General features: G+C 43.5%; 1 protein-coding gene across 1 annotated transcript in view; it reads right to left on the bottom strand.

The window, feature by feature from the left end:
• EXOC4 (exocyst complex component 4) overlaps positions 1-27,691 on the bottom strand; it is an 809,165-nt gene that overhangs the window by 767,543 nt on the left and 13,931 nt on the right. The window contains exons 2-3 of the mRNA XM_082254329.1: positions 25,925-26,114; positions 24,217-24,411 (exon numbers count right to left, since the gene is read on the bottom strand). Coding sequence (XP_082110455.1) covers positions 24,217-24,411; positions 25,925-26,114 — 385 coding nt within the window. The remainder of the gene's footprint in view (positions 1-24,216; positions 24,412-25,924; positions 26,115-27,691) is intronic.

The raw sequence follows: 27,691 nt of genomic DNA, 5'->3' as shown, positions 1-27,691 counted from the left end.
CTCTAGCACCTCCACCAAAACAGGACCACCCGGTGTGCACAAAAATGCTTACCAGATTAAACAGACCCCTTATTACAGGGGGTCAGTAGGAGCTGAAATTCACAAGTAGTAGAGACAGGGTAGTTAGCCGGTAAGGACCAATATGTTCAGTCTCCAATGGACACCTCCAAAACCGGGGGTCAGTAGGAGCTGAAATTCACAAGTAGTAGAGATAGGGTAGTTAGTCGATAAGGACCAATATGTTCAGTCTCCAATGGACACCACAAAAAAAAAAAAAAAAAAAAAAAAAAAAAAAAAAAAACCTTCAACCTTCCACCTATACGTATCCTCACTTCCACGTCTAAAGAACAGCATGGGTACAAATATCCCATAACTTGAATTCCTTGGATCATATTATACTGTAATGTTACATCGCTGGCAAGATCAATGGCAATCAGGGGAGGCTGCCAACTGCAACCCTGCAAAGGGGACGCCGACCAAGGGCCCACAATGGACCACCTATCGGACCCTGCAAACAAACAAGTGGGTCGCTGAGCCCTCCATAGATGACATAATAGAACATGGCCCCCTTAAAAGGGACGCCCACCGTGACGCAGAAGCACAGGCAGGGTACCCTCACTAAAACAGGGCAGGTATCCCACACATTTATGGTGGCAAGGCTGTCATTAAAAAAATGAAGCAACTCAAAACACTACCCCTTCAAAGGGAGGTGCCACGCTGACCACATGGCCTAGCAGGCCACAAGCCGAGGCCTAAATTTTTTTGTGGAGGCCCAGCCGCAACTGCACGGATCATCAGCCAGGCAGGTGCCCAAAAGAAGAGTAGGGGCTTTAGCTACACACACTGAGGCTGCCCCCCCCCCCCAAAGGCGGCACCTGACTCGGCATAAATTTTTGAAGGCGCCCAGCCACCAGGATGCGAGTCCCAGCGGAGTCGACCACCCAGGGGCAGCAGAGGGGGAAGGCGGATGCACAAATGGGAGGCAATAGCAACAGCGACCCTCACAGGGGCAACCTCACATAGTTTCCAGCGAGTAGGCCGAAAAGCCGCGGCCTAAATTTTTAGCCTGAACCGGCCGCGTGAGGCGCGTACCCGCGGATGTTAAAAAATCTGCTCCCCCAACCAAACAACCACTGTAGGGAGCCCAGAGGACATCCCTGCCTTAGTCACCAACACCCAGGGTGGCAGGAAACCCTGCTCAACCCCCTGTTGCGCCCCTTGAAAACTCGGTCAGCAGCAACTTTAACCAGCCTCCCTTAAGTGCATGTGGCAATAGCCAGCTCACAACCTCCCCCAGGGAGGGGAGGGGGGTAAAAGGGCCCAAAGTGACGGAAATTAGAGGAGCTGGGGGGGGGGTGGGAACCCGGGTGTCTGACCAACCCAGGGAGGGGCCCACACCCACCCCAAAACCCTCCAGGGGTAGTGGGGGGGACAGCTACTTACCATACCAGAAAAAGGATGGGCACCGCTCTGGACAGGACACAGCTCCATAGTAATGTGGGTGCTGTCCACCAGGAGGAAACACTGTGACTCAGACTGAGGCCAGTTTGTATGCGCCCTTGCGGAATATTTAACTCGCAGGCCAGCCCCCATCCAGTGGGGCTATGCCGTGGCCGACCTAGCACGGACCTGTGGTCTGAGCGCGTTCGCTGGCCGGACTGGGGGGGACCCTAAGGATTTATATTATCCAGTCCTTCACCCAGTCCAGCACTGACTGCAGCTCTCACAGGAACAAAATTATAAAAAGAAGAAAAAAATTGCCAGTACCAGAGATGCCAGCAAGGAACTAGGTCCTTACTCCTGACAAGGCAGGACTCAGAGAAAGGAATTTTACAGGTAAGATTTTCCAAAAATTCCTTTTTCTCTTACGTCCTCCGACAGTCGCCGCCTCTTCATATTCGTCACAATGGGGACATCCCGAAGCAGTACAAACATGAGGGATGGGAAACGCAGCCGCGCCTAAGGCAAAGCAGTCTCCACAGCAGAAATAAAAGAACCTTACCAAAGGAAGGAAACCAGCTGGGTAGCATGAAAAAAACTTGCTCAACAGGAGCAACAACCCAGGAAAAAACAACATAACCTAGGGATAAACGACATCCCAAACAGCCAAGGGCCCAAAAACAAGGGACCCTAAGGTACCGCCGCACTAAGAACCTTGCGGCCAAAGGAAGCATCTGCCGATGCCTGAACATCCACCTCGTAGAATTTCGAGAAGGTGAGAACGGACGACCAAGTCGCCGCCTTACACACCTGGGCCACAGAAGCCCGATGACGGCAGGCCCAAGACGTACTCAGAGATCTGGTAGAGTGCACCTTCACAGGCATGTGGGGAACTTTCCCCTCCAGAGCATAGGCCTTTTCAATGGTCTGTCTGATCCATTTGGCGATGGTAGAAGCCGACGCCGCCAAGCCCTTCCGAGGTCCCTCCGGAAGGACAAATAAAGAATCCGACTTGCGAAAAGATTCCGTCGATTTCAGGTAAACCCTGATCGCCCGAACAACATCCAAGGAGTGCAAATCCACCTCCTTCGGATGTTTAGGCTTCGCGCAGAGCGAAGGCAAGACAATGTCCTCATTGAGGTGAAATTCCGAGATCCTCTTCGGAAGAAAAGAAGGGTTAGGTCGCAAGACCACTTTATCCAAGTGAATGACCAAATACGGAGATCTGCAGGACAAAGCTGCCAGCTCCGACACCCTGCGAGCCGAAGTGATCGCCACCAAAAACGCGACCTTCTTGGACAACATAGACAACGAGATCTTCCTGATCTGTTCAAAAGGAGCGTGTTGCAATATGGACAGAACAAGTCCCATGGAGGCAAAAGTCCCCTCCTAGGAGGGACCAGGTGTCGCACCCCTTGAACAAAAGTGCTAACCAAGGGGTTAGACGCCACAGGGCGTTGAAAAAGAACGGCCAGTGCAGAAACCTGGCCCTTGATTGTAGCCAACGCCAAACGCTGGTCCACACCCGTTTGAAGGAAAGACAACACCCTAGACACCGAGTATGAGTGAGGGGGATACCCCCTGGACTCACACCAGGCAAAATAGGCCTTCCAAGTACGGTAGTAGACTTTCCCCGAGGAAGACTTCCTCGCGTTGATCAAAGTGTGAATGACCTCAGGGGATAGACCCCTATCCTTCAGGACCTCGGATTCAACAGCCAGGCTGTCAAAGCCAGCGACTGTAAAGCAGGATGAAAAATCGGTCCTTGAGACAGAAGATCTTCCCGAAGAGGCAGACGCCACGGAGCGTCGACCGCCAGATTCACGAGGTCTGCGTACCAAGACCGGCGAGGCCAGTCCGGTGCCACTAGAATCACCGCGTGCGGTTCCGAAGTCAACCTGCGAAGGAACCTGGACAGCAGTTGAATCGGTGGAAATGCATACATCAGCCGATACTGATGCCACGGAGTTACCAACGCGTCTGACGCGTCTGCCCGAGGATCGCGCGTCCTTGCCACGAACCTTTCCACATTGTTGTTCAGACGAGACGCGAAAAGGTCTACCTCCGGAAGACCCCACTTCGCGCACAACATCTGGAAGACATCCGGGTGGAGGGACCATTCTCCCTGGTCCAAGGTCTGGCGACTCAGATAATCCGCCTGCCAGTTATCCACCCCCGGAATGTGAACCGCCGTTATCGCCGGGACGTGCGTCTCGGCCCAAGACAGAATGTCGGCCACCTCCCGAGCCGCTCGGGCACTCCTGGTGCCCCCTTGGTGGTTGATGTAGGCCACCGCCGTGGCATTGTCCGTCTGCACCCGAACCGGACGGCCCTGCAGCCTTTCCGTCCAACGTCGAAGGCAGAGATGTATCGCTCGCAATTCCAGAATGTTGATCGGAAGGGAGGATTCCTCCTCCGACCAAGTTCCCTGGGCGGACAGAACGCCCAGAACACCACCCCAGCCCGACAGGCTGGCATCCATGGCGATCACCGTCCATGAGAAAGGACGAAAAGACTTGCCCCCCCCCCCCCCCCGACACCGCCGGGGACTGTAGCCACCACAGAAGATCCCTTCTGGTACGATGACTCAACGAAATCTGGAGATCCAGAGATTGCGGTCGCCCGTCCCACCTGGACAGGATCTCCGCTTGGAGACCCCGCGTGTGAAATTGGGTGAAGGGAATCGCCTCGAAGGCCGAGACCATCAATCCCAAACACCTCATACACGTCCGGAGGGACGAGCACTGATCGTCCCTGAGGGACCCGACTTCTTCCTGAAGTGTCTTGAGCTTGTCGTCCGGTAGGAAGACCTTCGCCTGGACCGAGTCCAGGATCATTCCCAGGTAGAGAAGACGAACCGACGGGCACAGCGTCGATTATGGAAAGTTTATCGTCCAACCAAACTCCTGTAGAGTTTGCATCGTGACGGACAGGTCCTTCACCAGACCCTGAACCAGAATGTCGTCCAGATACCCCAGGACAGAGATGCCCTGGGCTCTCAACAAAGCCAGAACCGGTGCAAGCACCTTGGTGAACACCCGCGGAGCCGAAGCGAGACCAAAGGGTAAGGCCACGAACTGGCAATGATCCTCCGCAATGGCGAATCGAAGGTACCTCTGGTGACCCTCGAAAATGGGGATGTGAAGGTACGCATCCTTCAAATCGATGGAGGCCATGAATTCCCCCGGAACCAGGGCAGCCACCACCGACCGCAGGGATTCCATGCGGAATTTGCGAACCCGCACAAGCGGTTCAGAGCTTTTAAGTCCAGAATAGGACGTACCTTGCCCTCCTTCCTGGGCACAGTGAACAGATTTGAATAGAACCCCCGAAATCTGTCCCGATGAGGCACCGGAACCACCACTCCCTGAGCCCGCAGGTCCCGCACCGCCAGGTGCAGATCCCACAAACGCTCCGGAGACAGTTGAAGATTTGAGGGAAAAAATCAGCTCGCCGGCCGGGAGAGAAACTCGATCCCTGCTTACCTGTCCACAGCTTCTTTTGGGAGCCTTGACCTTTGAAGGGTTTGCCCTTATAGTGTGACCGAAAGGCACGAAAGGACCCCTGAGAGGGTCTAAAAGAAGCATGCTTCTTACCATGAGCAACCTTAGCCTTGTGGGATTGGGGCAAGAGCGTGCTCTCACCCCCCGTGATCCCCTCTATCAGTGTATCCAAGGGTTCGCCAAAAAGGCGAGATCCCGTATAGGGTAGATCAGCTAAAGTTTTGCGAGAAGCTTGGTCCACAGACCAACATTTCAGCCAAATCAGGCGGCGTGTCAAGACCGCCACGCTGTGCACACGTGCAGCCAAAGGGACTATATCTAAGTCCGCATCACACAATTACATGACACCCTGATGGATATGATCCACCATAGCCAACGTCACCGGAGGGGCAGAGACAGCCACCAGGACGTGCCTGAGCACCTGCGTCCAATCCGCGACAGCCTGAGCTGCCATAAGTGAAGCAAAAATAGCTTTCAGCATGGAACCGGTAACCGAGTAAGTATGGCGTGCAAGAGACTCCAGCCTCCTGTCCGTGGCATCCCGGAACACCGGTGGTATCCTCCGCCGGAATCGCAGTAGATTTATGCAAAACTGCCACCGCGTGATCCACCGGAGGTGGCACACACCAACGTTCATCAGTAGCGGGTGTGAAAGGATAACGTAGCTTGAACCTACTTGGCACAGCAAAAGGCTTCCGTATATTGCGCCATTGTTCACTAACAGCACGCTGAAAATCCCCAGTGCAAGGAAAAACCTGAGATGATTTGCGTCTTCGCTGCGTCCCATAAGAGGCCAGGACGGCAGGAGGACATGGTTCATCCTGCAAATGCAGTGTTTGTTTGATAGAAACAACCAATTCATCCATGAGTGCAAGCTCTTCAGACGAGCCAGGGGGGGAATTATCAACCCCTTCAACTTCTGCCTCCCATTCAGACCCCACAAGGTCCAGGGACGAGCGGGACCCCGATAAAGGTGACCCCAGCCGTAGCAGCCCCATCCCCATCGCCCTCTGAATCAGAGGAAATTGAAACTCTGGGCCGTTTTGTGGATTGAGCAGCCACAAGCATCTTCACCTGAGCAGCTAGGTTAGCCACAACAGTAGCCAAATCACCCCCCGCGGGGGGAGCAGCAGCAGTCCCTTGGCCCCCCACTAAAGTGGGAGGAAATTTGCTTTCCTAAGAATCCATGCCCCCAAAAGTGTGTAGGAAAAAAAGGGAGTACTGCCTCTTTAAGATCGCGGCGAGCGGAGCCCACCGCACACACAGCACACACCGACCCCCACAGGGAGAATCACAAAAACTTAGGCAAGGAATACAAGAATAAGGAAGATAAAACCTGGAGAGACCACTCAGGCTGCTGCACCGATCGCTGTTCTCAGGGAAAGGAAGCGATATAACACAGACCGCTCCTATAAAGCCTATGGAAGGCTCCACAAACATGGCCGCCGGTGAGGGACTTGCAAAGGCAGAGCATGCAGCGCTGACATGTGGCCCGAGCGATCGCCGCCAAAATGGCGGCGCTTGGCGCCAAAAACGCCGCTCCCAGCACATAGAAATGGCCCTCATATGCCTGCAGCTATTAATAAAAATGGCGGACCGCAGCAGCGGCCGCCGCATGGCGCACAAAACATGTTCCACAGCATGCCCTACAACATACAGCATGTCACACAGATAATCACACAGTTTGTAACACAGAACAGTGTATAACAGCCCCCCTCCTTGCAGCCCACAGCAGCATCAAACCAGACAGGGAGCCCAATAGTGTGAACAGACATGCAGGGTTACACAGTCCCAGACTGACACCCACTAAACAGACAGGTCCCCACACAGAGTACACTTACCTTCTGAATGGCGTGGGGAACCCGCACAAGCGATCAAGCCACTGCACATGGGACAGGGAGAGTCGCAGCCAGGACGCAGTAGAACTGCGGTGCGAAACCGCATGGCGTCCAGTGAGGTAGCCACCTCACCACAGCATCCCTGCAGTGAACAGGGATGGGTCGTTCACATATGCCAGGAAAAATACCTGACTGAACGCTCAATGGCAGGCTGGGAAGCCACTGGCCCACAACCTGCGACCAGGGGGGCCAGCCCGAGACCCAGCCCGCACGATCCTCTTCATCAGAAGAACTAACTAATGCTGATAAAAGTAACAGCTAAGTAAAGAGAGAGAAAAAAACTCAAATAAAATCAAAAAGAAGATAAAGGCTGAGACAATATTCCCCAGCACAGAAACAGCCAGCTAACTCCTGAAAGCTAGACAATGAAACTGAGGTATGGTTACAGGAAGTAGGAGGGTATTGACTGAGGGGACCACCCCCTGGGGGTGGGATATGTTAAAAGCTTTAATATTGACATATTCTGTTGCCTAGCTACTCCTACGGAGCAAAGGTCAATTACCCCATTGTGACGAATATGAAGAGGCGGCGACTGTCGGAGGACGTAAGAGAAAAACAGAATACCTTTAGCAGGAAGTGGGAGTATAGGAGACTGCACCATAGGCGTGTTCAAGTTTTTCTCTGCCTAGTGTCCTACTCCTGTAGGGGGCAGTATAACCCTACAGTCAAGAAGATGAAGAACTGTGTTTGTCAATGAACGAAAGAGAAAAAAAGATTATTCCTCCGTTTAGGATAATAGATGGAGCCATGGAAAGAAAACAAGCTTTACTGAAAAAGTATAAGTGGTGCATCCTATTCCTTTACATGGTGAACTTTTAAAGGAGCCAGGGAACACACTTACACTGGCATCACAAAATAGGATTTCACTGTGTACAAATTACTGGTAATTACTGATATTTTAAAACAAAGTTGAATCATTATTAAAGGCTATAAACTGTACAAGGGTCTATAGGAAGGCAAGTGGATCAGAACCTGCCAACTGCTGGAGTCACTAAACGTTTGCTTTTGTTTTGCTTCTGCTGTGTGTAATATGCTGCCCATAAAACTACAAGTCTGCAATAATTCCATCGAACTACAGCAGAGGAAAGGTAAAACCTGCTCCATAAAGCTGTCAGCATACTACTTCATGTTTACCCTTTCCTACTGGGAAAAAGCTGCCATTCTTCTTTTAATAATTCTTTCCGGCATTAATCAGTCATTGTACATTAGAAGCAGCAGCTGGAGTGTTCTGAGTGATAATGAAACCTGCAACAAGCCATCTTCAGCCGTCTCTCCCAGACAATAAGGGAATTAAAATTTCAATTTAAATGCAGAGGTCTGAAACACACTTCAGTGGCAAAATTACTTCAATTAATGCGAACAGAATATAAATAGATGACAGCGCCAAAGGTGATGTACCAAACTAAGAGTTGTGTCAATTAATGAACCCAATGCTAAGCCTGTGTGCCAGCTGCCAGAGGTGTGCGTCTCAGGATTTTAGTTCTGCTACACAAACTAACCATTAACCCATACATTCAAGCGTGTACCAGCATCAACTGCTACAGCATGAGCTCTATTGCCAGAAAATATGTTAATAAAATTAGGTTAACAGGCAGTTCCCTCCTACAACAAAAATCTCCATTATTGGTAATGTAGATTCCAAAATACAGGCAATAAAATATAGTACTGACTTCCATCTACTGTTTGTTTTGGGAAAAAGAAGAAGAAGAAGAAGAAGAAGAAGAAGAAGAAGAAGAAGAAGAAGAAGAAGAAGAAGAAGAAGAAGAAGAAGAAGAAGAAGAAGAAGAAGAAGAAGAAGAAAGAAGGAGGAGGAGGGGGGGGGAAGAAGAAAGAAGAAGAAAGAAAGAAAGAAAGAAAGAAAGAAAGAAAGAAAGAAAGAAAGAAAGAAAGAAAGAAAGAAAGAAAGAAAGAAAAAGAAAGAAAAAGAAAGAAAGAAAGAAGGAAGAAGGAGAAGAACCGAGGGCAAAAGAGCAGAGGGCAAAAGAGCCGAGGGCAAAAGAGCAGAAGAGCGGACAGCAAAAGAGCAGAAGACCAGGAGAGGGAGAAGATCAGAGCAGAGAAGAACAGATGAAGATTTTTAATAAACTTTCCAAAACGTCTCCTGTCGTTATTTACATACACTGCCTTTTATGGGGTGAATGGGTAGGGGTACAGTGTACCCGATACCCATTCACATAGGGAGAGGGTCCGGGATCTGGGGGGCCCCCTTGTTAAAGGGGGCTTCCAGATTCCGATGAGCCCCCTGCCCGCAGACCCCCACAACCACCGGCCAGGGTTGTGGGGATGAGGCCCTTGTCCCCATCAACATGGGGGCAAGGTGCTTTGAGGTGGGGGTGCAGAGCTCCCCCTGCCCCAAAGCACCAACACCCCCCCATGTTGAGGGCATGTGGCCTGGTATGGTCCAGGGGGGGTGGGGCCGCTCGCTCGTCCCCTCCCCCTTCCTGCCCTACCGGGCTGCATGCTCGGATAAGGGTCTGGTATGGATTTTGGGGGAGACCCCACGCCGTTTTTTCGGCGTGGGGCTACCCTCAAATTCCATACCAGACCCGAACGGCCTGGTTTGGAACCTGGGGGGGGGGACCCCCACGCAGTTTTTTTCCCCATTTTTGGCGTGGAGTTCCCCCTCAAGATTCTCACAGTGCAAGTCGCGCCGCCAGTCGGATCCGACTGGCGGTGCGACTTCCATTCAAATCAATAGGCTCCCATAGGGAAATATTAATTTTGAATGGAAGAAAAAAAAAAAAAAAAACTTATAACGTAGCTGAACGTACGTTCATCACGTTCGGTCACGTTTGGGCACGTTCGGCCGCGTTTCTGCATTAGAAACTCCGGTAAACACACGTTCGAATGCAAATAATTGCGTTCCAAAAAACGTCCCTGAACTCAACTGCCTGCAAATGACTGTAAACGACCCTGTGTACATGGACAGATAAGATAAAATGTAGATGGGTTCAGGGGCTTCTGAAAAAAAAAACGCCCAACTGCTCCTAAACGGCCATTTACAACGTCCCGTGTACATGGAGCCTTAGAGAGAATAGGCAGTCCAAGGCTTTACAAAAATCACATATTTTAGGTCTGTGACCACCTTCTTCCAACATATGCTAAATAAAGAGCAGAACATAGGCAACTTCTATGGGAGCAGGTCTTTTCTTCAGGTTCAGGCACATTTACATACTACATTAATACAGGACTCCAAACAAAGAAGCTTTGCCCATTGACACGCTGCGTCAGGTTAGCTATGGTCAAATTTTTACTCTGCATAAATCAATGGCCGCCACCTCCATTGATTAGGGTCTCTGACTGGCCATGGACATAGACTGTATGTGTCCAGGAATGGCATCCTCTGGGGACCCTGAGCTCTGCTGAGGCTTCATGAAGCAGTGACAAATTAATTTTAAATTACATCTAGGGAACTTTCTGTTTGGCAGTCCTCTACGTATTTGGTTTTTCAGAAAACCACTGGCCTGGGCTTTCACACTGCCTAAAAAGGATCATCCACATTTTTATACAACATATTTATCAGCTATTTCTGGAAAACTTCAGGAGAGTCTTCAATGAACCTGCTCGTGCTTCCTCCTCAGCCTATGAAAATCTTAGCTAATGGAAGGCATCTGGGATAGCTGGTAAGTATGTTGTACATTTCTGCACTTCGACCCCAAAACTGAACTGGAACCACCAAGCATTGGTGGGGGTGTTCTGGCAAGGCTTATCAGATGTATTGGCCAAGAGAGACCTTTTACCTGTCATTTTACCTGAGAATGTCAGTATCTACCATAACCTGTCCTTTTTACTAGGAGCCAATGCAAATGAAGCAGTCACAGAAGGAGCAAGCTTGTCATTCCAACAATAATCTGTTTATATTGCACTGGTGAATTACTTCAATACCTGTACTCTGAAGGACCCAAATTCCAATGCCTAGGGTATCTGGGAGAGAGATTCCTAGTTCAGCATATTCTTTGCAAACTAAAATCACTTTTCCAATACAGCTCCCTTTCTGAGAGAACAGTTAGTAGACTTACGCTTTCTTAGACTTTGGTGAAGCTCTGAATATCAAGCAAGCGGTCATATACCCACACATCACAGAGTGGATAATCCGAGATTATGACCAATACCCTGCCTAGTTTTAAATATAAACAAGCCAAAACTTTGCAACCCCATCACTCCAATTGTGCCATGGTGTCAGGGATGCAGATGGTAGCCCGACAGCAGAGGAAGGTCCAACATCTGCCAGAGGGCGGAGCTTAGACGGGAGTCCCCAATGTAAGTGACACAGGCTAACCTGAGGTGCGGAATCCAAGTATCCACCAGTTTTCGCCAGAGCCTCTAGTGGCGAGGATGGGCTTCACTGTGTGTGAATACCAGGTCACGATCCTCAGAGTCACCCCACCAAGGGGAAACCGATCAAGGTCCAAAGGCAGATAAGCAGACAAGGGAGATCCGAGAGAATGGTCAAAACAAGCCAGGGTCAGGACGAGCAGCAGGTCAACGAGGTCAGGAACAAGCCAAAGGTCAAACAGGTATCAAGCAGGTAACAGGACGCAGATTTCAGGAACACCGGAGGAGCTGTAGACAAGACAGCAAAGTGCAACTGCCCCAGCTGCCTTTAAATAGGCCCTTCTTGGCGCCAATACGCCCAGGTCAACGTGCTATGCGTTCGCGTGAACGCATAGGGTGCGGGGGTCACGCGCGTCGCGTATGTGCATAAGCTATGGCTAATATTAAGGAATGGCTCGCGCATGCGCGAACGCCAATTGCGCTTTCTAACACATGGATTGGCTGCCCCACATGCCACCTCCCTAAGTTCAAGTAGACCCTCTCTCTCTCTGCATTGATGCACGCCATGTAAGAATACATCAAGCAGAATTAGGAAGGGGTGTATAGTTCACATTGCTACCAGGGCCTAAACAAGGTCACCGTGAAGAAAAAATGCCCACTCTCTTAGAACTCCGAACTGTTTAGTTGCTTAAGCCTAGTACACTAGGGCAGCATCTTTTGAACCGGCCAATGTATATGGCAGCTGGTCCAACGAAATCTGGCCGAAGTGTTTTAGCAGGGGGTGGCGGGCTGTGTCCCCACGGCGGAGGGGGAGGGCTGTGTCCCCCCTGTCAGAATACAATAGCACAGCAAGGGAGATCACTGTACTAAGATCAAATAGGTAGTATATCGGCTCCTCCTAAGCGGTCAGGTTTTTTTTCGTTCAGCCCGCTGGGTTGAACAAAAAAAAGCGAGTAGTGTGTACTAGGCTTTAGAAGGAGTAGCCGTCTTTACTAAATTAGACCTGCAGGGTGCCTACATTCTCATCCACATGAAGGAAGGTGATGAATGGAAGATTACTTTCAGAACTCAGATGGCCACTATGAATAGTTAAAAACCAATCCCAAGCTAAATAGGGAGAAAAAAGGTAGAGAACAGGAGTTCACCTGCAAGACAGGCAAACCCTGGAAAGGTGAAATAAAATAAAATTATTTATTCGATAACTCAGACCATTCAAAAATATACTACAGATAGCAATTCCATAATCCTTCACTGACAGGATTCAATGAACCAATACAATATATTTCCACTCACTAGTTATTCAATTTCATTTTATAAAAAAAAAAGCCTGAAAGTGCTCCAAAAAGCAATTAACAGATTCTCTGACAATCTGTTATAAAAAGAAGGGGAAATGAGGTCACCTTAGAGAAGGGAGGCAGACACCAACAATTATTAAAAAAAAAAAAAAAAAAAAAAAAAAAGGGAAGACTTAAACCAGTATTAATCCCAAAACCAAAAAATGTAATATATTGCAACTTACCAATCATTCAAAGTGGTGTTTGCATTACTTTTTTTTTTTTATCTCGTTTGGCTTTTTTACTTTGTTTCCATCTGGTGATCTGGCCTGTAACGTGCCTCCTGTATTAGAGTGCCTCCACTCGGGATGAAGGAGCATGGGAGCACCCTTGAACAGCAGCATTGTTAATCTGGGGGCAGGGGACTGTTGGATGAACTAGCATATTTAGATACACTAACAAATTTAAGCTGAACAAAGCTGAACACATTTAGGAACAAAGGTTTTGCATAAAAAAATCTGATCATTGTAAGCACCCGTCAGTAGTAAAGGGTTTTTCCCAACCTTTTTAACTGTTACATCTACAGAACACCCTGGTCTGTTGAAAAACAGACAAACATACTGACAGGATCACCAAGTGACAGAATAGGAAAGAAAGCATAAAAAAAAAAGAAAACGAAATGCAGCCATCACCGCCCAGAACTGGTAAGCTGCAATATAATAAATGTTTACTTTTGGGTTTAATACTGTATGCCCCATACATCGGTTTTTTACTATATGTCCCGGCGAAAATTTAAACCAGCTGAAACAGAGCCTATAAATCCAATATTCTTCTTGCTACAGAGGTTTCTTATTTAGATCTCCTCCTCTTCTTCTCAATGTGACCTTTTTTATGCCCAGAAGGATAAATGAAGACATATTACCCTCATGCAAAAAAGTTTGGAGGTGGTTGAGACTTTAAAGTAGTATAAAACCCAAAAAAGTAATGTAAGGAAGCTTGTCAATTCTTAAATGTAGCAGCTGCATAAGTTTTCATTTTTAAGGCTTTTTTTCCTTTATTTTACCTGGTAATCTGGCCAGTAACACACTTCCTGTTTTAGGATGGCTCCTTTATCTATTGAGGAGAAACTGAGTCACCCTGTGGCAGCAGCACTGTTTGCAGGGGGTAGTTTTAGATGGATTAGCAGATTTAGAAAGATTTTACATACGTGACTAACAAACTAAAACTCCAGCTAACACTTTTTAAGCCATTACAGAAACTGTTTTTTTTTTCATTCTGGGATAAAGGTTTTAACTTAATGAAAAAAAGCTGACCATTATTAAACACAAAAAATCTTGCGCATAGAGCAGAATAAAATGAGTGTGCTGCAAGCATAAAGTGACAAACACCAAAATAATAAAAATGGATGACGCCCAATTTCAAAATGAAGAGAAATGCATGTGCATTATCAGGAAATAATTAAACACAAAAAAACATAAAAATATACTTAGTGTTTCAAGCACAAACAAATCAAGTGCATGTGCAGTGAAAAAACATGATAATTGATTTCAAACTAGGATCATAAAAATATAACAAATAAACATCCTTTAACCACTTGACCTCTGGAACGTTTTACCCCCTTGACCAGGGCATTTTTGGAGATTTAGCATTGTGCTATTTTAATGGGCTACTGCTCGGTCATGCAATTCTGTACCTGATGAAATTTATATCATTTTTTTCATACGTATAAAGCTTTCCTTTTGTGATATTTAATAACCACCGGATTTATGTTTTTGCTATAGGAACGAAAAATACAGAAAATGTTGAAAAAAAAATATTTTTGTTATAGAATTTTGCAAACAAATTATCTTTCCTCATAAATTTAGGCCAAGATGTAGTCTGCTACATTTCTTTGGTACAAATAACCCAAATCAGTGTATATTTTTTAGTCTGTGTGAAAATATATAGTCTACAAACTATGGTATACAGTAATCCCCCGCTCCATCGCGGTTCAGTTTTTGCGGTCCCGGTAATTCGCGTTTTTTTTTGTAATGTTATTTTACTATATAAATCATTAAAAATTAAATATTTTTGTGTTTTCCATAGCTCTTGCTATGTCTCTTAGTATCTTTTATGTGTTTAAATGAGTTTCTATTGTTTTAAAAGTGTGTTTAAAGACCTTAAAATGCTTCTTCACGTACAGTGACAGTAAAATAAACATGCCTACAATGCATTTTAATAGGGTTTTTCTATTTCGCGGAATTTCACTTTTCGCGGCTGGGTCCGGAACGTAACCCCCGCAATGGAGGGGGGTTTACTGTATACATTTGAGAATTGATTAATCCTGATGTACTGACGGCCTATCTCATAAATATCTCCCAAAATAACCTTTTTTGGAAAGCAGAGAGTCCAAGATATTTATTTAGTAAGAGGAATGGCGAGTTTTTTGAAGTTGTAATTTGTTTTTCACAAGTTTTTGGAAAATTAAGAATTTAATGAAGCAGCCCAATAACGACTTTACAATATTTTTTTTATCATTCTTTTCGATTTCTTCTTTTTTTTTTTTTTCACACTGTCACCAGTGTAGTACAGCGTCATCATATGACTGGTGGGTCAGTGATCGGGATACTGACTGGTGACAGTATGCAAAAAAAAAAAAATGACATAACTTTTTATTCACTCATTTTTACATTTTTCTTTCTTTAGGATTTTTTGTTTTTTTAGTAAAAATGTTTTACATACTCTCATCAGAGTAGTTCCCACTAGGGGGCGGGGGGTGTTTAAGGATTTTTTTTTCACACTAATTGCTTATTATGGTGATGATCACTGTAACAGCAATTGATTGAATGGTCATGAATGGCTTTCATTCATGACTCCATTTTTAGCATTGTGATGATGTGATTGGCCCACAGCTATCACATGGTACAGGGTGCTGTGATTGGCCCAGGTACCATGTGGTCACTGTTGACCAATCACAGATCACACACAGTAGTAAACAATGATGTCATGAATGGATTCCATATATGACTACTGTTTACTAGGTATCATGCAAATGCATAACGATCACATGGTATCCAAGCCACTCATTGCAGCCTAATAACAAGCCCTGCGGACACAGATGGCGCCAGGGGTACTGCTGGCGGTCAGCAAGTGGTTAAATATCCACGAATAACTGAATGAAAACTCTTGCAATCTTCTACATGTGATGCACTCTTGTGAATTATTATCAGTGAAGCCTTTAACTATAAACAAGCAAAAAATTGGGGGAGCAAACCGTGAACATGTATATCTAAAGACGGTGCAGCTATGGACCAAGCAACATGTATATTAAAAAAGAATAGCGCAACCATGCAAAAGAAATGACTATCAAATATGCAGACAATCCATAAATAAAAATGGGGATTTAGTTCCACCATATGGCCATATCGTGCTCAAGCCCACCACTGCGTCAAAGTACCCCATTATCGGTGGGTCCTACACTATCCATAAAAAAGGGGTGAATCCAGCCTCTCTTACCCTTGGAGACAACACTCCTTGCTGGGAAGGTGTGCTAATGCACTGCATGGTTGCGCTATTCTTTTTTAATATACATGAAGCCTTTAACTATACTCCTATGGGCACTTCTTCACCTTATTAATGTGACCTGGAAGATAAACATTCTCAAGCACTTATCCTTTTTTTATAGCCTGAACACGGCTACTTCTCCTCTGATGGCTGCACACTACTTTAACTTCAGAATCATCACTCATGCTCAAGGATACAAAGAAAGAAAAGCATAGTGCTCTCCATAGTAAACTTTTTTTGTTGCAAAAAGAGATACACTCACTCGTACATATATATAAAAAAAAAAAAACATAAAGCTTTCAGCCTCGGGGTAGCCTCATTCATGCATAAGCTGCACCATACACCAATCTCCTCCAGCTAAAACAACACAGCTAACAGACTCCTCTCTCTCCACACAATCCCTAAGCTCTGCCCAACTGGATCCATCAGCAGGGATGTCATCATTGCCCCTGTTCAGTCACAAAAAGGTGGACGTTACAATATTTACAAGTTTTATATCCACAACTATATGAACCTTTAACGGCTAGGCTCGGTTCACATATATGGGAAGTGGATGCGTTTTGAACCGCATCTGATTCGCATGACATGCAAAATGATATTGCTTTCCACTAAAGCTGTTCACATATCTGTGGTACATCTGCAGTGCGTATTTAAAAAAAGAGTCCTGTGTGTGCAAATTCCAGGCTCATTGAATTCTATGGGAATGGTTCTGAATCGCACATGTGTTTACGATTTCAGCATGGATTGCTCTCCTACTACAAGAGTTAAATCTCTTTATCTACTATCTATTGGCCAGCACTGAGATCACAGCCGTGACAAAAATTCAGTCACGAGCCTTGCAAATTCGCACCTGAACCACTAAACAAATGCTTTTTTTAATTTTATTCGCGGTGAAAATGGACATACAATTTGCACCGGACGTGTGTGAATCCAGCCTTATCCAGGTGTGTACTGAATTTCAACTTGCATGTGAATTTAGGAATAATAATGACAGAGTTGGTGCCCTTCTACTTGAAAAATGTAATTCCCCCTGTAAAACTTGTAATATCTGTATGGTTAAAGTGATACTAAAAACACACTGTTTATTTTACATTGTCCCTTCTATTTCTGCATGTGGACGATGGTACACTATAATTATTTTAACATAAAAAAAATCCAAGTACACACAGGTTGAACTGGATGAACTGTTGTCTTTATTCAACCCCAACTACTATGCAACAAGTACCTTTTTCCTAATCAATATACAGCTGGAACATGACCCAGATCTTTCCCAGCCTGTCTGCAGGGAAACATAAGCAGGAGGAGTTTCTAGTCCTGTGCTGCTGGACACACATCCAAAATAAAATGTAAAAAAAAAAAACAGCTTTTGGAAAATAGAGTAAAAATAAATAATCAATAAACTTTAACTTATCATACAAATATATATTTGAAATCAAATCTCTATTATTTTTTGGCAATAAGATGGTGTGGGCAAATGTCAGCCAGTCACAGGCTGTGTGACGCCCCTCCACCTGTGTCTTCGAATAAGAGGGAGATGAAGCCTCCATTAATCTACATGTAATTATGCACCCCTAATGTGTTTAGCTGGTTAGTGGGCATGGAGGAGGAGGGAGGGAGTGGGCTGTCATTTACCACTGTGTATACACCCACATATATGACTCTAGTCACATGGGCTGCTCTGATATGATAGGGAGGAAATGCTCAGCATAGAAACTCACAAACAAAAGGCGCATGTGCGAGTTGCCACTACAGCTGTAAAATCCCTATCCAAATTAGGGACTTAGACAGAAAGTGGAGTTAGTGCATAAAGGTTTGCAGAACCCCAGTACTGCCTATTTCGGTGGACTTTACTGGCAGATATTAAAAATGAATACTTTTTTTATTCACAAAATATTAAAAAAGCAACGGCAACAAAGTAGTCGCTACACATGGGGACATAGTCAACGTCCAAGGCAAGTATACAAAAAGACATACATCACAAAATTACATTCTAAAAACAACATGCAACGGGGTATAATGGCACTTTTCCACTGCAAGTACAGGCTCGGCTCTACTCGGCCCTGCTTGGCCCGGTTTGGTTTTCCACTGCATGGAACCACATGGTACGGTGTTGGAACGGTTCGGTACGGTTTGCTGTTCCACTAAAGTAGTACTAAAGTAAGTGGGTGGGATAACAACGATTCTCTGACCAATCAGTGGCTAGTAGTGACTGCATGCAAAGGATTGTGGGATATGGTACCGGTATGGTACCTCTTGGAACCACAATCAAGGTGGTACTGTTTTAGAGAGCTGTACCGTTCGGTTCCATGTAGTGGAAAAGCGCCGCTGTACCGTACCAAACCGTTCCTACACCATACCATGCGGTACCAGCAGTGGAAAAGCAAAAAAGCGAGCCGAACCGTTCGGTTCCATGCAGTGGAAAAGCCCCATAAGACAGCAAACACCCTCTCCTGGTGGGGAGATAGGGTGATCCTATGTACCCCCCAATATGCGGTGGGGTGAACAGATTCCAATAGTGGAAGATATTACAGCCAGTAGGTCGACGCATTTCGCAACCCTTAACTTTAATAAAGACCAAGCTGTAAGTCTGTCTTTATTTATGTCTGTCATTCAAGACCCTGCACCTCGGCCAAATCCGTGGATCCATTAGGGGAACTGCAACACGCAAGCCATACAAACACCATATGCAATCCTATCTGTGTATATATATATATATATATATATATATATATATATATATATATATATATCACACTAGATCCTCTTGCCCTATTGGGCAGGCAACATTACCCATTGGTGATACAATCATTAATTGCTGAGGATCTCTGGCTGTGAAGGCTTCTATCCGCTCAGTTGTAAGCGGCTAGATTTTCCGGCTGACAACTAAGGTGGCTGTTGGACTCTATAGATAATCTCCTTTCAGTCTCTCCATAATATTGAGATGAGGATCTAGTGTGTGATATATTCACACAGATAGGATTGCATATGGTGTTTGTATGGCTCGCGTGTTGCAGTTCCCCTAATGGATCCACGGATTTGGCTCAGGTGCAGGGTCTTGAATGACAGACATAAATAATGACAGACTTACAGCTTGGTCTTGATAAAGCTAAGGGTTGCGAAATGTGTCGACCTACTGGCTGTAATATCTTCCACCATTGGAATCTGTTCACCCCAGTGCATATTGGGAGGTACATAGGATCACCCTATCTCCCCACCAGGAGAGGGTGTTTGCTGTCTTATACCCTGTTGCATGTTATTTTTAGAATGTAATTTTGTGATGTATGTCTTTTTGTATACTTGCCTTGGACATTGATTATGTCCCCCTGCGTAGTGACTACTTCGTTGCCGTTGCTTTTTAATATTTTGTGAATAAAAAAATGTATTAATTTTTAATAACCGTGTATCAATACACTGCCAGTAAAGCCCGCCGAAATAGGCAGAACTGGGGTTCTGCAAAACTTTATGCACTAACTACATTTGGATGTGGCAGACAATAGAGATTGAACTTTAGAAGGTGGAGTTAGAGAACAGCAGGATCAACCAGGTTTATTGCAGAATACAGAAAACAAATTTCATAGTGACTGAGCAAGTATGAACAGCATGTAATACACCATTTATTGATAGTATTTTATTATGTGGGTTAGTCTTAAGAGTCACCATACAGGTACCAATCTGTCCATGCAAAATTTTTACAACCAACCTTACATTTACCAAAAGGTAACTTAGGACCTACCTAATTTGTCCAATATTTTGCATCCAATCAGACAGGCCCTTGCACAAGCAAGTTGTTGGTAAATCTAAAGGTGATTGTACATTCAGATAGTAATGTGTGTGGTGAGCCTAAGACCCAAAGCGGTTAATCACGGCAGTGCCAGAAGTTAAGCGCTGTGAAGAGGACGGATTACTTTAGGAGTCATTAGCCTTGCAGGATGTGAGACATTCTTCAATACAAGTTATTTGACTATAGAAGTATGTAAAAAAATATAAACGTCACTTTAGTACTGTTCAGATTACCACCCTAATGTGTGCCCTAAACTGAGCATGACCTAAAAGGGTTATTAACATTTATTTTTATGAACAAATTAGTTAGAAAAAGGGCAATTTAGACATTTGAGGTAAAGCGCCCAGAAAGTGGCAATGACATCTGCAGCTGTGTTCCATAAAGCAGAATGCACACTATTTAATGTACGAGTGGGCTGGAATGCAGCATGGCTAAAGAGCAATTCCAGGCAATCTAATCATCTTCAGCCAGGTTCAACAGATTTATTGAAGTGCTTCTGGGAAGAATTGCAGCCTTGTAGCTTTTTTTTTTTTATATAAAGCATCTTTTAAATAAGTGATTTCAATATAAAATAGCATTTAAAATGAAGGTACCACTTTATTCTGTAATTTTACATGAAAAAAAAAAAAAAAGCACATGAATAATCCAGGCCAATATCTACTAAGCTGGTAAACTAGTCAGTTATTTGGTGTAATAGGCATTCTGAACATTTGTGCTCACATTTTCTATACATAATTGAATGGCAGTCACTTAATATATCTACGTTGTACTGTGGATGATTGAAAAATGTCCAAATGTACCAATTAAGAATATTCAACTAACTTGGGTTCTATTGTTAAATATTAAGGCATCATTCACATGTGTGTTCTTTAAGCATACATCTGTGCGAAGAGCGGTGTTTTCCCACATGGGATGCACAGGTGTTGCATGTACAGGCAGTCCCATTCATGTAAATTTGGACGCAGCAGCTACACGACAATAGACACTGCTCCCAATCTGACATCTATGTAGGTGTGTGTCCCCAAACTCACACTGTATGTATTTTGGGACACATACCTGCACCTACATGAATGTCAAATTGGGAGCAGCAGGTGTGTCTGTGCAACCACTGCGCCCCAACAAACATGGAGAAGAATGCCTGCACACAGGTGCATTGAACACCTGTGTATCTTGTGTAGGCAAACAAAGACTTTCACATAGATGTACGCTAAGCCTCCATTCACAACTGGGTGTTCCAGAATAGTGGGCAGAATCTGCAAAAATGCAGGAACCGTTTGCGATGATGTTACTTCCTAATGGCATCCCAATCAATTTTGGCGCAGTAAATCATGCTAAATTACAATGCTCTAGATCCTTTTTGAGCAACAAGCTTTGCACGTTTTCACAAGATTGCAGCGTGATTTATCACCCAGCAATTGGGGTGCCATTAAGAAGTGCCACATTTCGCTGCAATTCTGAGATCCCGGTGAATAGAGCTTTAAGTACACCCGTCTGAACAAGGTCTAAATTTTAACGGAGGAAAAAAGCACAATTCTCAAAACAAACAAAAAAATATTGCATGAACAGAAAAATACTGATTGTGTTAGAAATTCACTGCGCTCTTAACTTCCCTTCTGAGCTAAAAACAATTTCTCTGTTGCACTAAAAATTACTACAGAACACCCCTCATGTTATGGAGATGGGTAGAGAGGCATGTGTTCTATAGTCGAGAAGGGAAAACTGGGCAGGGCTGACAGTGCAGCAAAGGCAGTGTGTTTTTGGCTAAAACAGGGAGTTAGACGCTCATAGGATGTTCGGCTGATCAACAGGTATTTTTCTGTAAATGCAGCATTTATAGTCGATGGGGAAACATGCATGTACTGCAACGATGTACCAGAGAGAATTTTATTTTCCTCCCTGCCCAGGCATACACTTCTAAGTAAACCTGTCACAAACCTGAACAATTCAAACTGAGCTGTTGATGTGAAAAAATGCATAAGCAGATATTGACCTCAAGGCCAAGCTTGACCTTTTTTGGAAAAAGTTGAAATTTGCATATCTGCCGCTTATATTTGTGGATCTACTTATTGTTTTGGCATGCGGTTTTCATTGACGTTAACCTTTGCTAATGCATTTTTCATCATATGCTCAGTTTGAATTGACCAGCTAATACATTTTTCATCAAATGCTCAGTTGGAATTGCCCAGGATTGTGAAAGGTTTACTTAAAGGAATTAAGACCAAAAAAGAAGAAGCATACCAAGGATTTTTATGGCTATATATTTAGGGGTATAAAAAGGTAGTCTCTGATAGGTGAGCACTGCGCTAAAGTACTGATCACTTATAAATAACAAGAAAGGAAATAGGATATCATGGGGTTGATTTACTAAAACTGTGCCAAATCTGGTGCAGTTCTGCATAGAAACCAATCAAACTCCAGGTTTATGCATTGGGGGACACCACACTGTTTTTTTTTCATAATTTTTAACTGCCGGCATGTTTTCTTTACATTTAGCTGTCAGCAGGGAACCCGCTGACAGCTGATGAGTCATCTATTCTTAAGAAAGCAGTGGCCAGCTTCCTGGCCCGCTTCTTAGCAACTAGCTATTGGGGGGGACCTTACACAGTGTTTTTGACAAAATACTGTCTGGTTCCGTTCGTTATAGTGATCTTGTGTTGTATTTGTTGAATGTAACTGAATTTTAATAATTTACACCTGGCATTAATAAAGTATTCTGAATCTGAAGTATTTAACAAGCAGTAAAATTAGCTTTAGGCCTCTTGCACACAGACATTTACTGATGTTTGCACGTAGGATCTTGCTAGCAGAAAAGTAAAAATACAAGTTATTCAAAAAATTATACAAAAACATCTGCTCTGAAATTGAATCACTTCCACTGATTCCCAATCAGGAATAGACTATGCCTGTATACAGGTGTACACATGTAAATGACTGCACTAAAGCATAAAAATCTTCTATTTTTGTTACCACTCTGAACGCATTGTTGCATTACAGATTTTTACATAGCTGTGTGCATTTCTCATAGACAAAAAGTCGTCTGTGTTCAGAGCCGAGAAAAAAAATGCTACACAGCTACAAATGCCCATATGCAAGAGGCCTAAAAAAACAAGCCATTCCTGACCTCTCTAGCTGTTTGCATTGTGAAGCAATTCATTCTCAATATTTCAACAAGCTTTCAAGTCAGGTTTTTGCTCTCTTTAGAAAGTGAAGGGGAAAGAAGCTGGGATTTCAGTGCCTCGGTTATAAATTTGAGACATTTCTCCACAATGCCTATAGATACGGAAGTAAACTAGGGCTTTTCAAAGTGATTTTACTGCTTGTTTAGAATATGCACATACATTAGTGAGCACAGCTTGGTCATAGGTTCACTTAAAGTGTATGTTGCCCCTTATTTTATTATTTCAGATATATTCTTCTACGCAGGTGTATGAAACTGTAGCTTGTTGAATTTGTACTTTTTCTTTTGCATTAAAACCTGGTTATCCTGCCAGTCCTTCTTTGCTTTGGCAATCTGAACACACCAAGCACAGAAGCAGATCCATGCTGGCATAGTTAGTTTTCTTATCAGAACTACAGTACAGGATACTGTTTCAGAGTGTTTCATGACATTACTTACATTCATCTGGCTAACAATATAATATAATCTTATGTTTAGTATTTCCTATTGACCCATAAGAGCATGTTTAATTGTTTTTGTTTTACCCTAAGGTTTTTTATTTTTCCCATATGAATTTAGTGAGGTGTTACAAGTTTACAGAACTAAAGTATGAAAAGAATTTAGGTAAGGAAATAATTTTGGTTAAACCCACCAATCTTTCAACCAATTTTTTATCAAAATGTGTGATATTAGCATTTAAAATGCATATCAGTTCAAAATATTTAGGTAAGCCTGAGCCCTAATTAACAATATTAAGCTGGCTATAGACGGTTCTAATATCAGCCAGTTCAGCAGGGATTGGCCGAGATTGGAACTCTGTATGAGCAGGCTTATTGTACCCAAGCTGATCGATTGATCAACTTAAGTACAACCAGCATGTCAAAAGTTTTAATGCGATTATTTACCCCGGCTGGAAGAACGCAATGGCTCCGTGGGAGAAGTTCCCCCAGCAACATTGTTTGTGTTGAAGGGAAAATTGAGCATTTTTTTTTCCTGTAGCTTGTGGTTGCAGGAAAGAAAATTGCAGTCTACGGCCGGCTTTACAGTCATGAAGCAAAAGAGATTACATTTATAATAAACTATACAGAAATGTTATCTATACACCACCACACATTGAATAAAAATTTTACAAATACTTAACAAGAAAAATTAACAGCTTTCCTTTCCCAACACAAGAAACATGATATTTGAAGAATTGTTCCCATGATTAATGCTTTTTGCAAGTAGATGAGGGCAAGCCAGTTCATATAAATAAGCATATAACTGATTATTGAAAATTAAAATAATTTTATATATTTAAAAAAATTACCTACAGTGTCCCACAAAAATAAAAATAAATACTTACCAACATGTCAGTGGCACTCAGATAGTGTTTGCTGGCCATACACTGTTCCAGTTTTTGAGGCACTTGTTTAATGTTCTCAATTTCATCCAAAAGGTTCAGAACATGCTTGTGCTCAATACCCTCAATCCAAAGTTTTCTCAGTTCATCACGCTTGCAGTGAAGAAGCATCTTACATGACAGAAGGTTTTCTTTTACCTGTCACAGAAAAAAAAAATTGGAAAATAGTTTCACCAATTGTAAAGGGAGAAAACATGGAGGCTGCTGTTGCTGGATTGTCCTCCTGAAAGGGCAAGCAGCTTATTTGATTTTTGTCCTGGTCATTTGGTTTTAAAACTTGTGTCATTGACCCGAAACATACAAATAGATAACGACTTGTGACTTTTGTCTGATTATATTAATCCGCATACTTCTTCTAGGTCAGACTCTTCTGAGAAGTACTGAAGGTCTAGGTAGAACAGTCAGTCAGACAACAAGAATTTTAAGAGAAGGTCGCCAATGGTAGTCTCGGGAAAGAGGTTCACTTTAAGGCCCCTTAGTGTAGTTTTATTCTCTAAATATAGATTTATTTTTACCTCAGCCTAGCTTAATAATAACTCATTATTCACCGAGGTGTGTGGTCTGTGGCATTAATGCTGAGTTACAGCTGATTTCTGCTATTTAACTAAGGCTAAAAATGTTGGCGGCCGAAAATGGTGTTATCTGCATTTTGCCGATAAGAGAAAAGGTGCTGATAATGGTACAGAAAATGTGTGTAAATTTGTAATCGTTTCACTGCGATTTTACCACGATTTTACTGTGCTTATGGTTTGTTTTTCATAGGTCATGTGACTCAAAAACCGCATCAAAAACATAACCCAAGTGCATTATTGATGCATTCTTGCTGTCTTGTCAATGTATTTCAATGGAGGGTTGCAATTTTGGTGTATTTTTTTCTTTTTAACTGACCAAAAATGCAGCAAGCAGGATTTTTAACACAATGGAAGCAACAGACAAGTGTGAAGACATACATAGAATTTAAAAGGGATACATTTTTCTTGAGGTTTTCTTGCGCTAAAAAGTTGCCAATAATGATCGACAATAAATTAATATTCATTTAAATTCATTGGCTTAATTAAAAAGTTGAAAATAATACAATTATATATAAAATAAATATATATTTCTTAAAAACTGTCATTTTCAGTTTTCAGCCAAATTCATCCTTCATTTTCGGTTTTAGCACCAAAATTTCCATTTGACACTTCTAATTATAAAACAAAAACTACTACTATCTATAACTTTGACCAGTATTTGTCTTAAAATTAGGGGAAAAAGGAAGAACATTCAAATGTTCAGTATTTTAAGAGCACCAAAGGAATTTTGTTTTGTTATGTATTAGTATTGCAAGACAAATGAAAGAAGTCCAACACGCACAGACGATTTTTCTGTATATACTTTTTGCTAATAGTTCATAACTAATAGGTTTTCATGAACCTTGTATGGCTCTATTTGCCTTCTAGATAGTTAACTCAGTTGGGATCAGGCTGTTGCATTAGTCTTTACAAGGTTCCAGGACACATTGTGGTCTTTTGAGTAGACTTATCGCTTAGACATTTGAACATCTGTTTATATAGAACAAGCTTAGCTTGTTAAAAAAAAAAAAAGTTGGCAATATGCGTATTGAGCATTCACAGAGGTGAAGTTGTATTATGTGAACATAGGTGTGGTTCACCTGTTTGATCTTGTTACGGGAGTTGGTGATACGTTCAGTTATACTCTGGTAAGTACGTATGGCAGTGGTAAGCTCTGTAAAGTGCTGCTCAATCTTCTCATCCAGGTCTCGGTCACATTTTTCATAGGCTTCCTCCAAGCGTCCTCGCTCTGTCTCTCGGTCTTCCACATCATCACTAGCTGAAAGGGTTCTAAAACAGCAAAAAAAAAAAAAAAAAGAGAGATCTCCATAAATGTAAGGTAAAATAGTTTACATGGTCTTTCCTACTTAGAAAAGCTCAATGTGTGATTCTTATACTATTATCATAATGACAAATGGAGTAATCAACAGTTTTCCTTGGTAAAATTATGGACTAGATCAGGGATCCTCAAACTACAGCCTTCCAGCTGTTGCGGAACTACACATCCCATGAGGCAAAACTCAGTCATTCACAGACATGACTGGGCATGATGGGAATTGTAGTTCCTCAACAACTGGAGGGCCATAGTTTGAAGACCCCTGGACTAGATACATTTCCTTACTAAAAACATGCCCTGCTGTAAAATTTTCAAAGAAATTATTGATGAATCCAACTGCCATTAACAGGGATAGGAAAGTATTTTTTTCTATACTGAGAGGATAAATTGGCATTTACCTCACTGTGGTTTTACATTATGAATGTTTTTTTTGTGTTAACATTATTAGGCCTCTTGCATATGGACATATATAGGCATTAAATATGCCTAAAGTATTTTTCTGGGTCTGGGGGGGCACAAAGACATTCACTTCAACAGAAGGCCGTCTGCCTCCACCAGCGGCTCCCGAGCCACGAGAAAACAGTTACAGGTTTCTCTTTCTCACTTTTGGAAAATATGAAGTACGCATGTGTACAAGTAAACACCAATAGAATGAAACTTTAGCAGTTACATGAGTATAGAGTTTATGGCCATTCACTTATATGACAAGCTGTACACCACAACTGTGGCTTCCTAGCTATGGGAAAACCTTAGGCATAAAGTAGAACTGTGGGCAACACTTTTTTTTATACTGGATAGAGAAAGGGAGGGTTATAACCCCTGTCCACATTTTTTTTTTACCATCTGTGTCCCTTTAGGGAGATTTCCCTTCACTTCCTGACCGATAGCGAAAAACAGAAAGTGAGAAGAAATCCCCGCAAATTAACCCCTTGGCACAGGGGCCTTTAGGGGTTTAAGATGCCGGGAGGCAGAGTGGGGTTTATGATCATGTGACCACTGTGATTGGCTGTCACGTGATTTGAAAGCTCCTGTTTGCGAGGAGCCTCCGGTAACTGTGCCAGGAGCACGCAGGGTGCGCACTCTCGACGCAGCTGTTTTTGCAATACTGCACACAAATACGCGGCAGTTCGGCGCCAAGGCCCACCCCCAAGAGGTGCCAAGGAGGTTAAGGGAATCCCTTGGGGGCCCCCAGGTCACCAGAACTAGTGTCCCCCATTGGAAGATTTCCCCTCTATTAATTTTCTGGGGACAACCCAAAATTTGGGATTTTTACTATTACTTTCTCTTTTGGTGATAATGGTAAACAGGGAAAACGGATAGGGTGAATCTCCCTAATGGGGGGCACAGACAGCATTAGAAATTGACAGGTGTTCTAATCCCTTTACCACTCTATCCAAAACTTATAAAAAAAAAAAAAAAAAAGTTTGACTTTAGTGTCTATACTGTACAGCCATGGCCAAAATTTTTGTGAATGACAAATATTATTTTTCACAATGTCTGCTGCCTCAGTTTTTATGATGGCAATTTGCAC

This window comes from Pelophylax lessonae (genome assembly GCF_965119305.1).
Source record: "Pelophylax lessonae genome assembly, chromosome: 4".
In the NCBI taxonomy this organism is placed as follows: Eukaryota; Metazoa; Chordata; class Amphibia; order Anura; family Ranidae; genus Pelophylax; species Pelophylax lessonae.
Note: the sequence above shows the minus strand (reverse complement) of the source record. Positions and strands in the feature narration are given on the sequence as shown.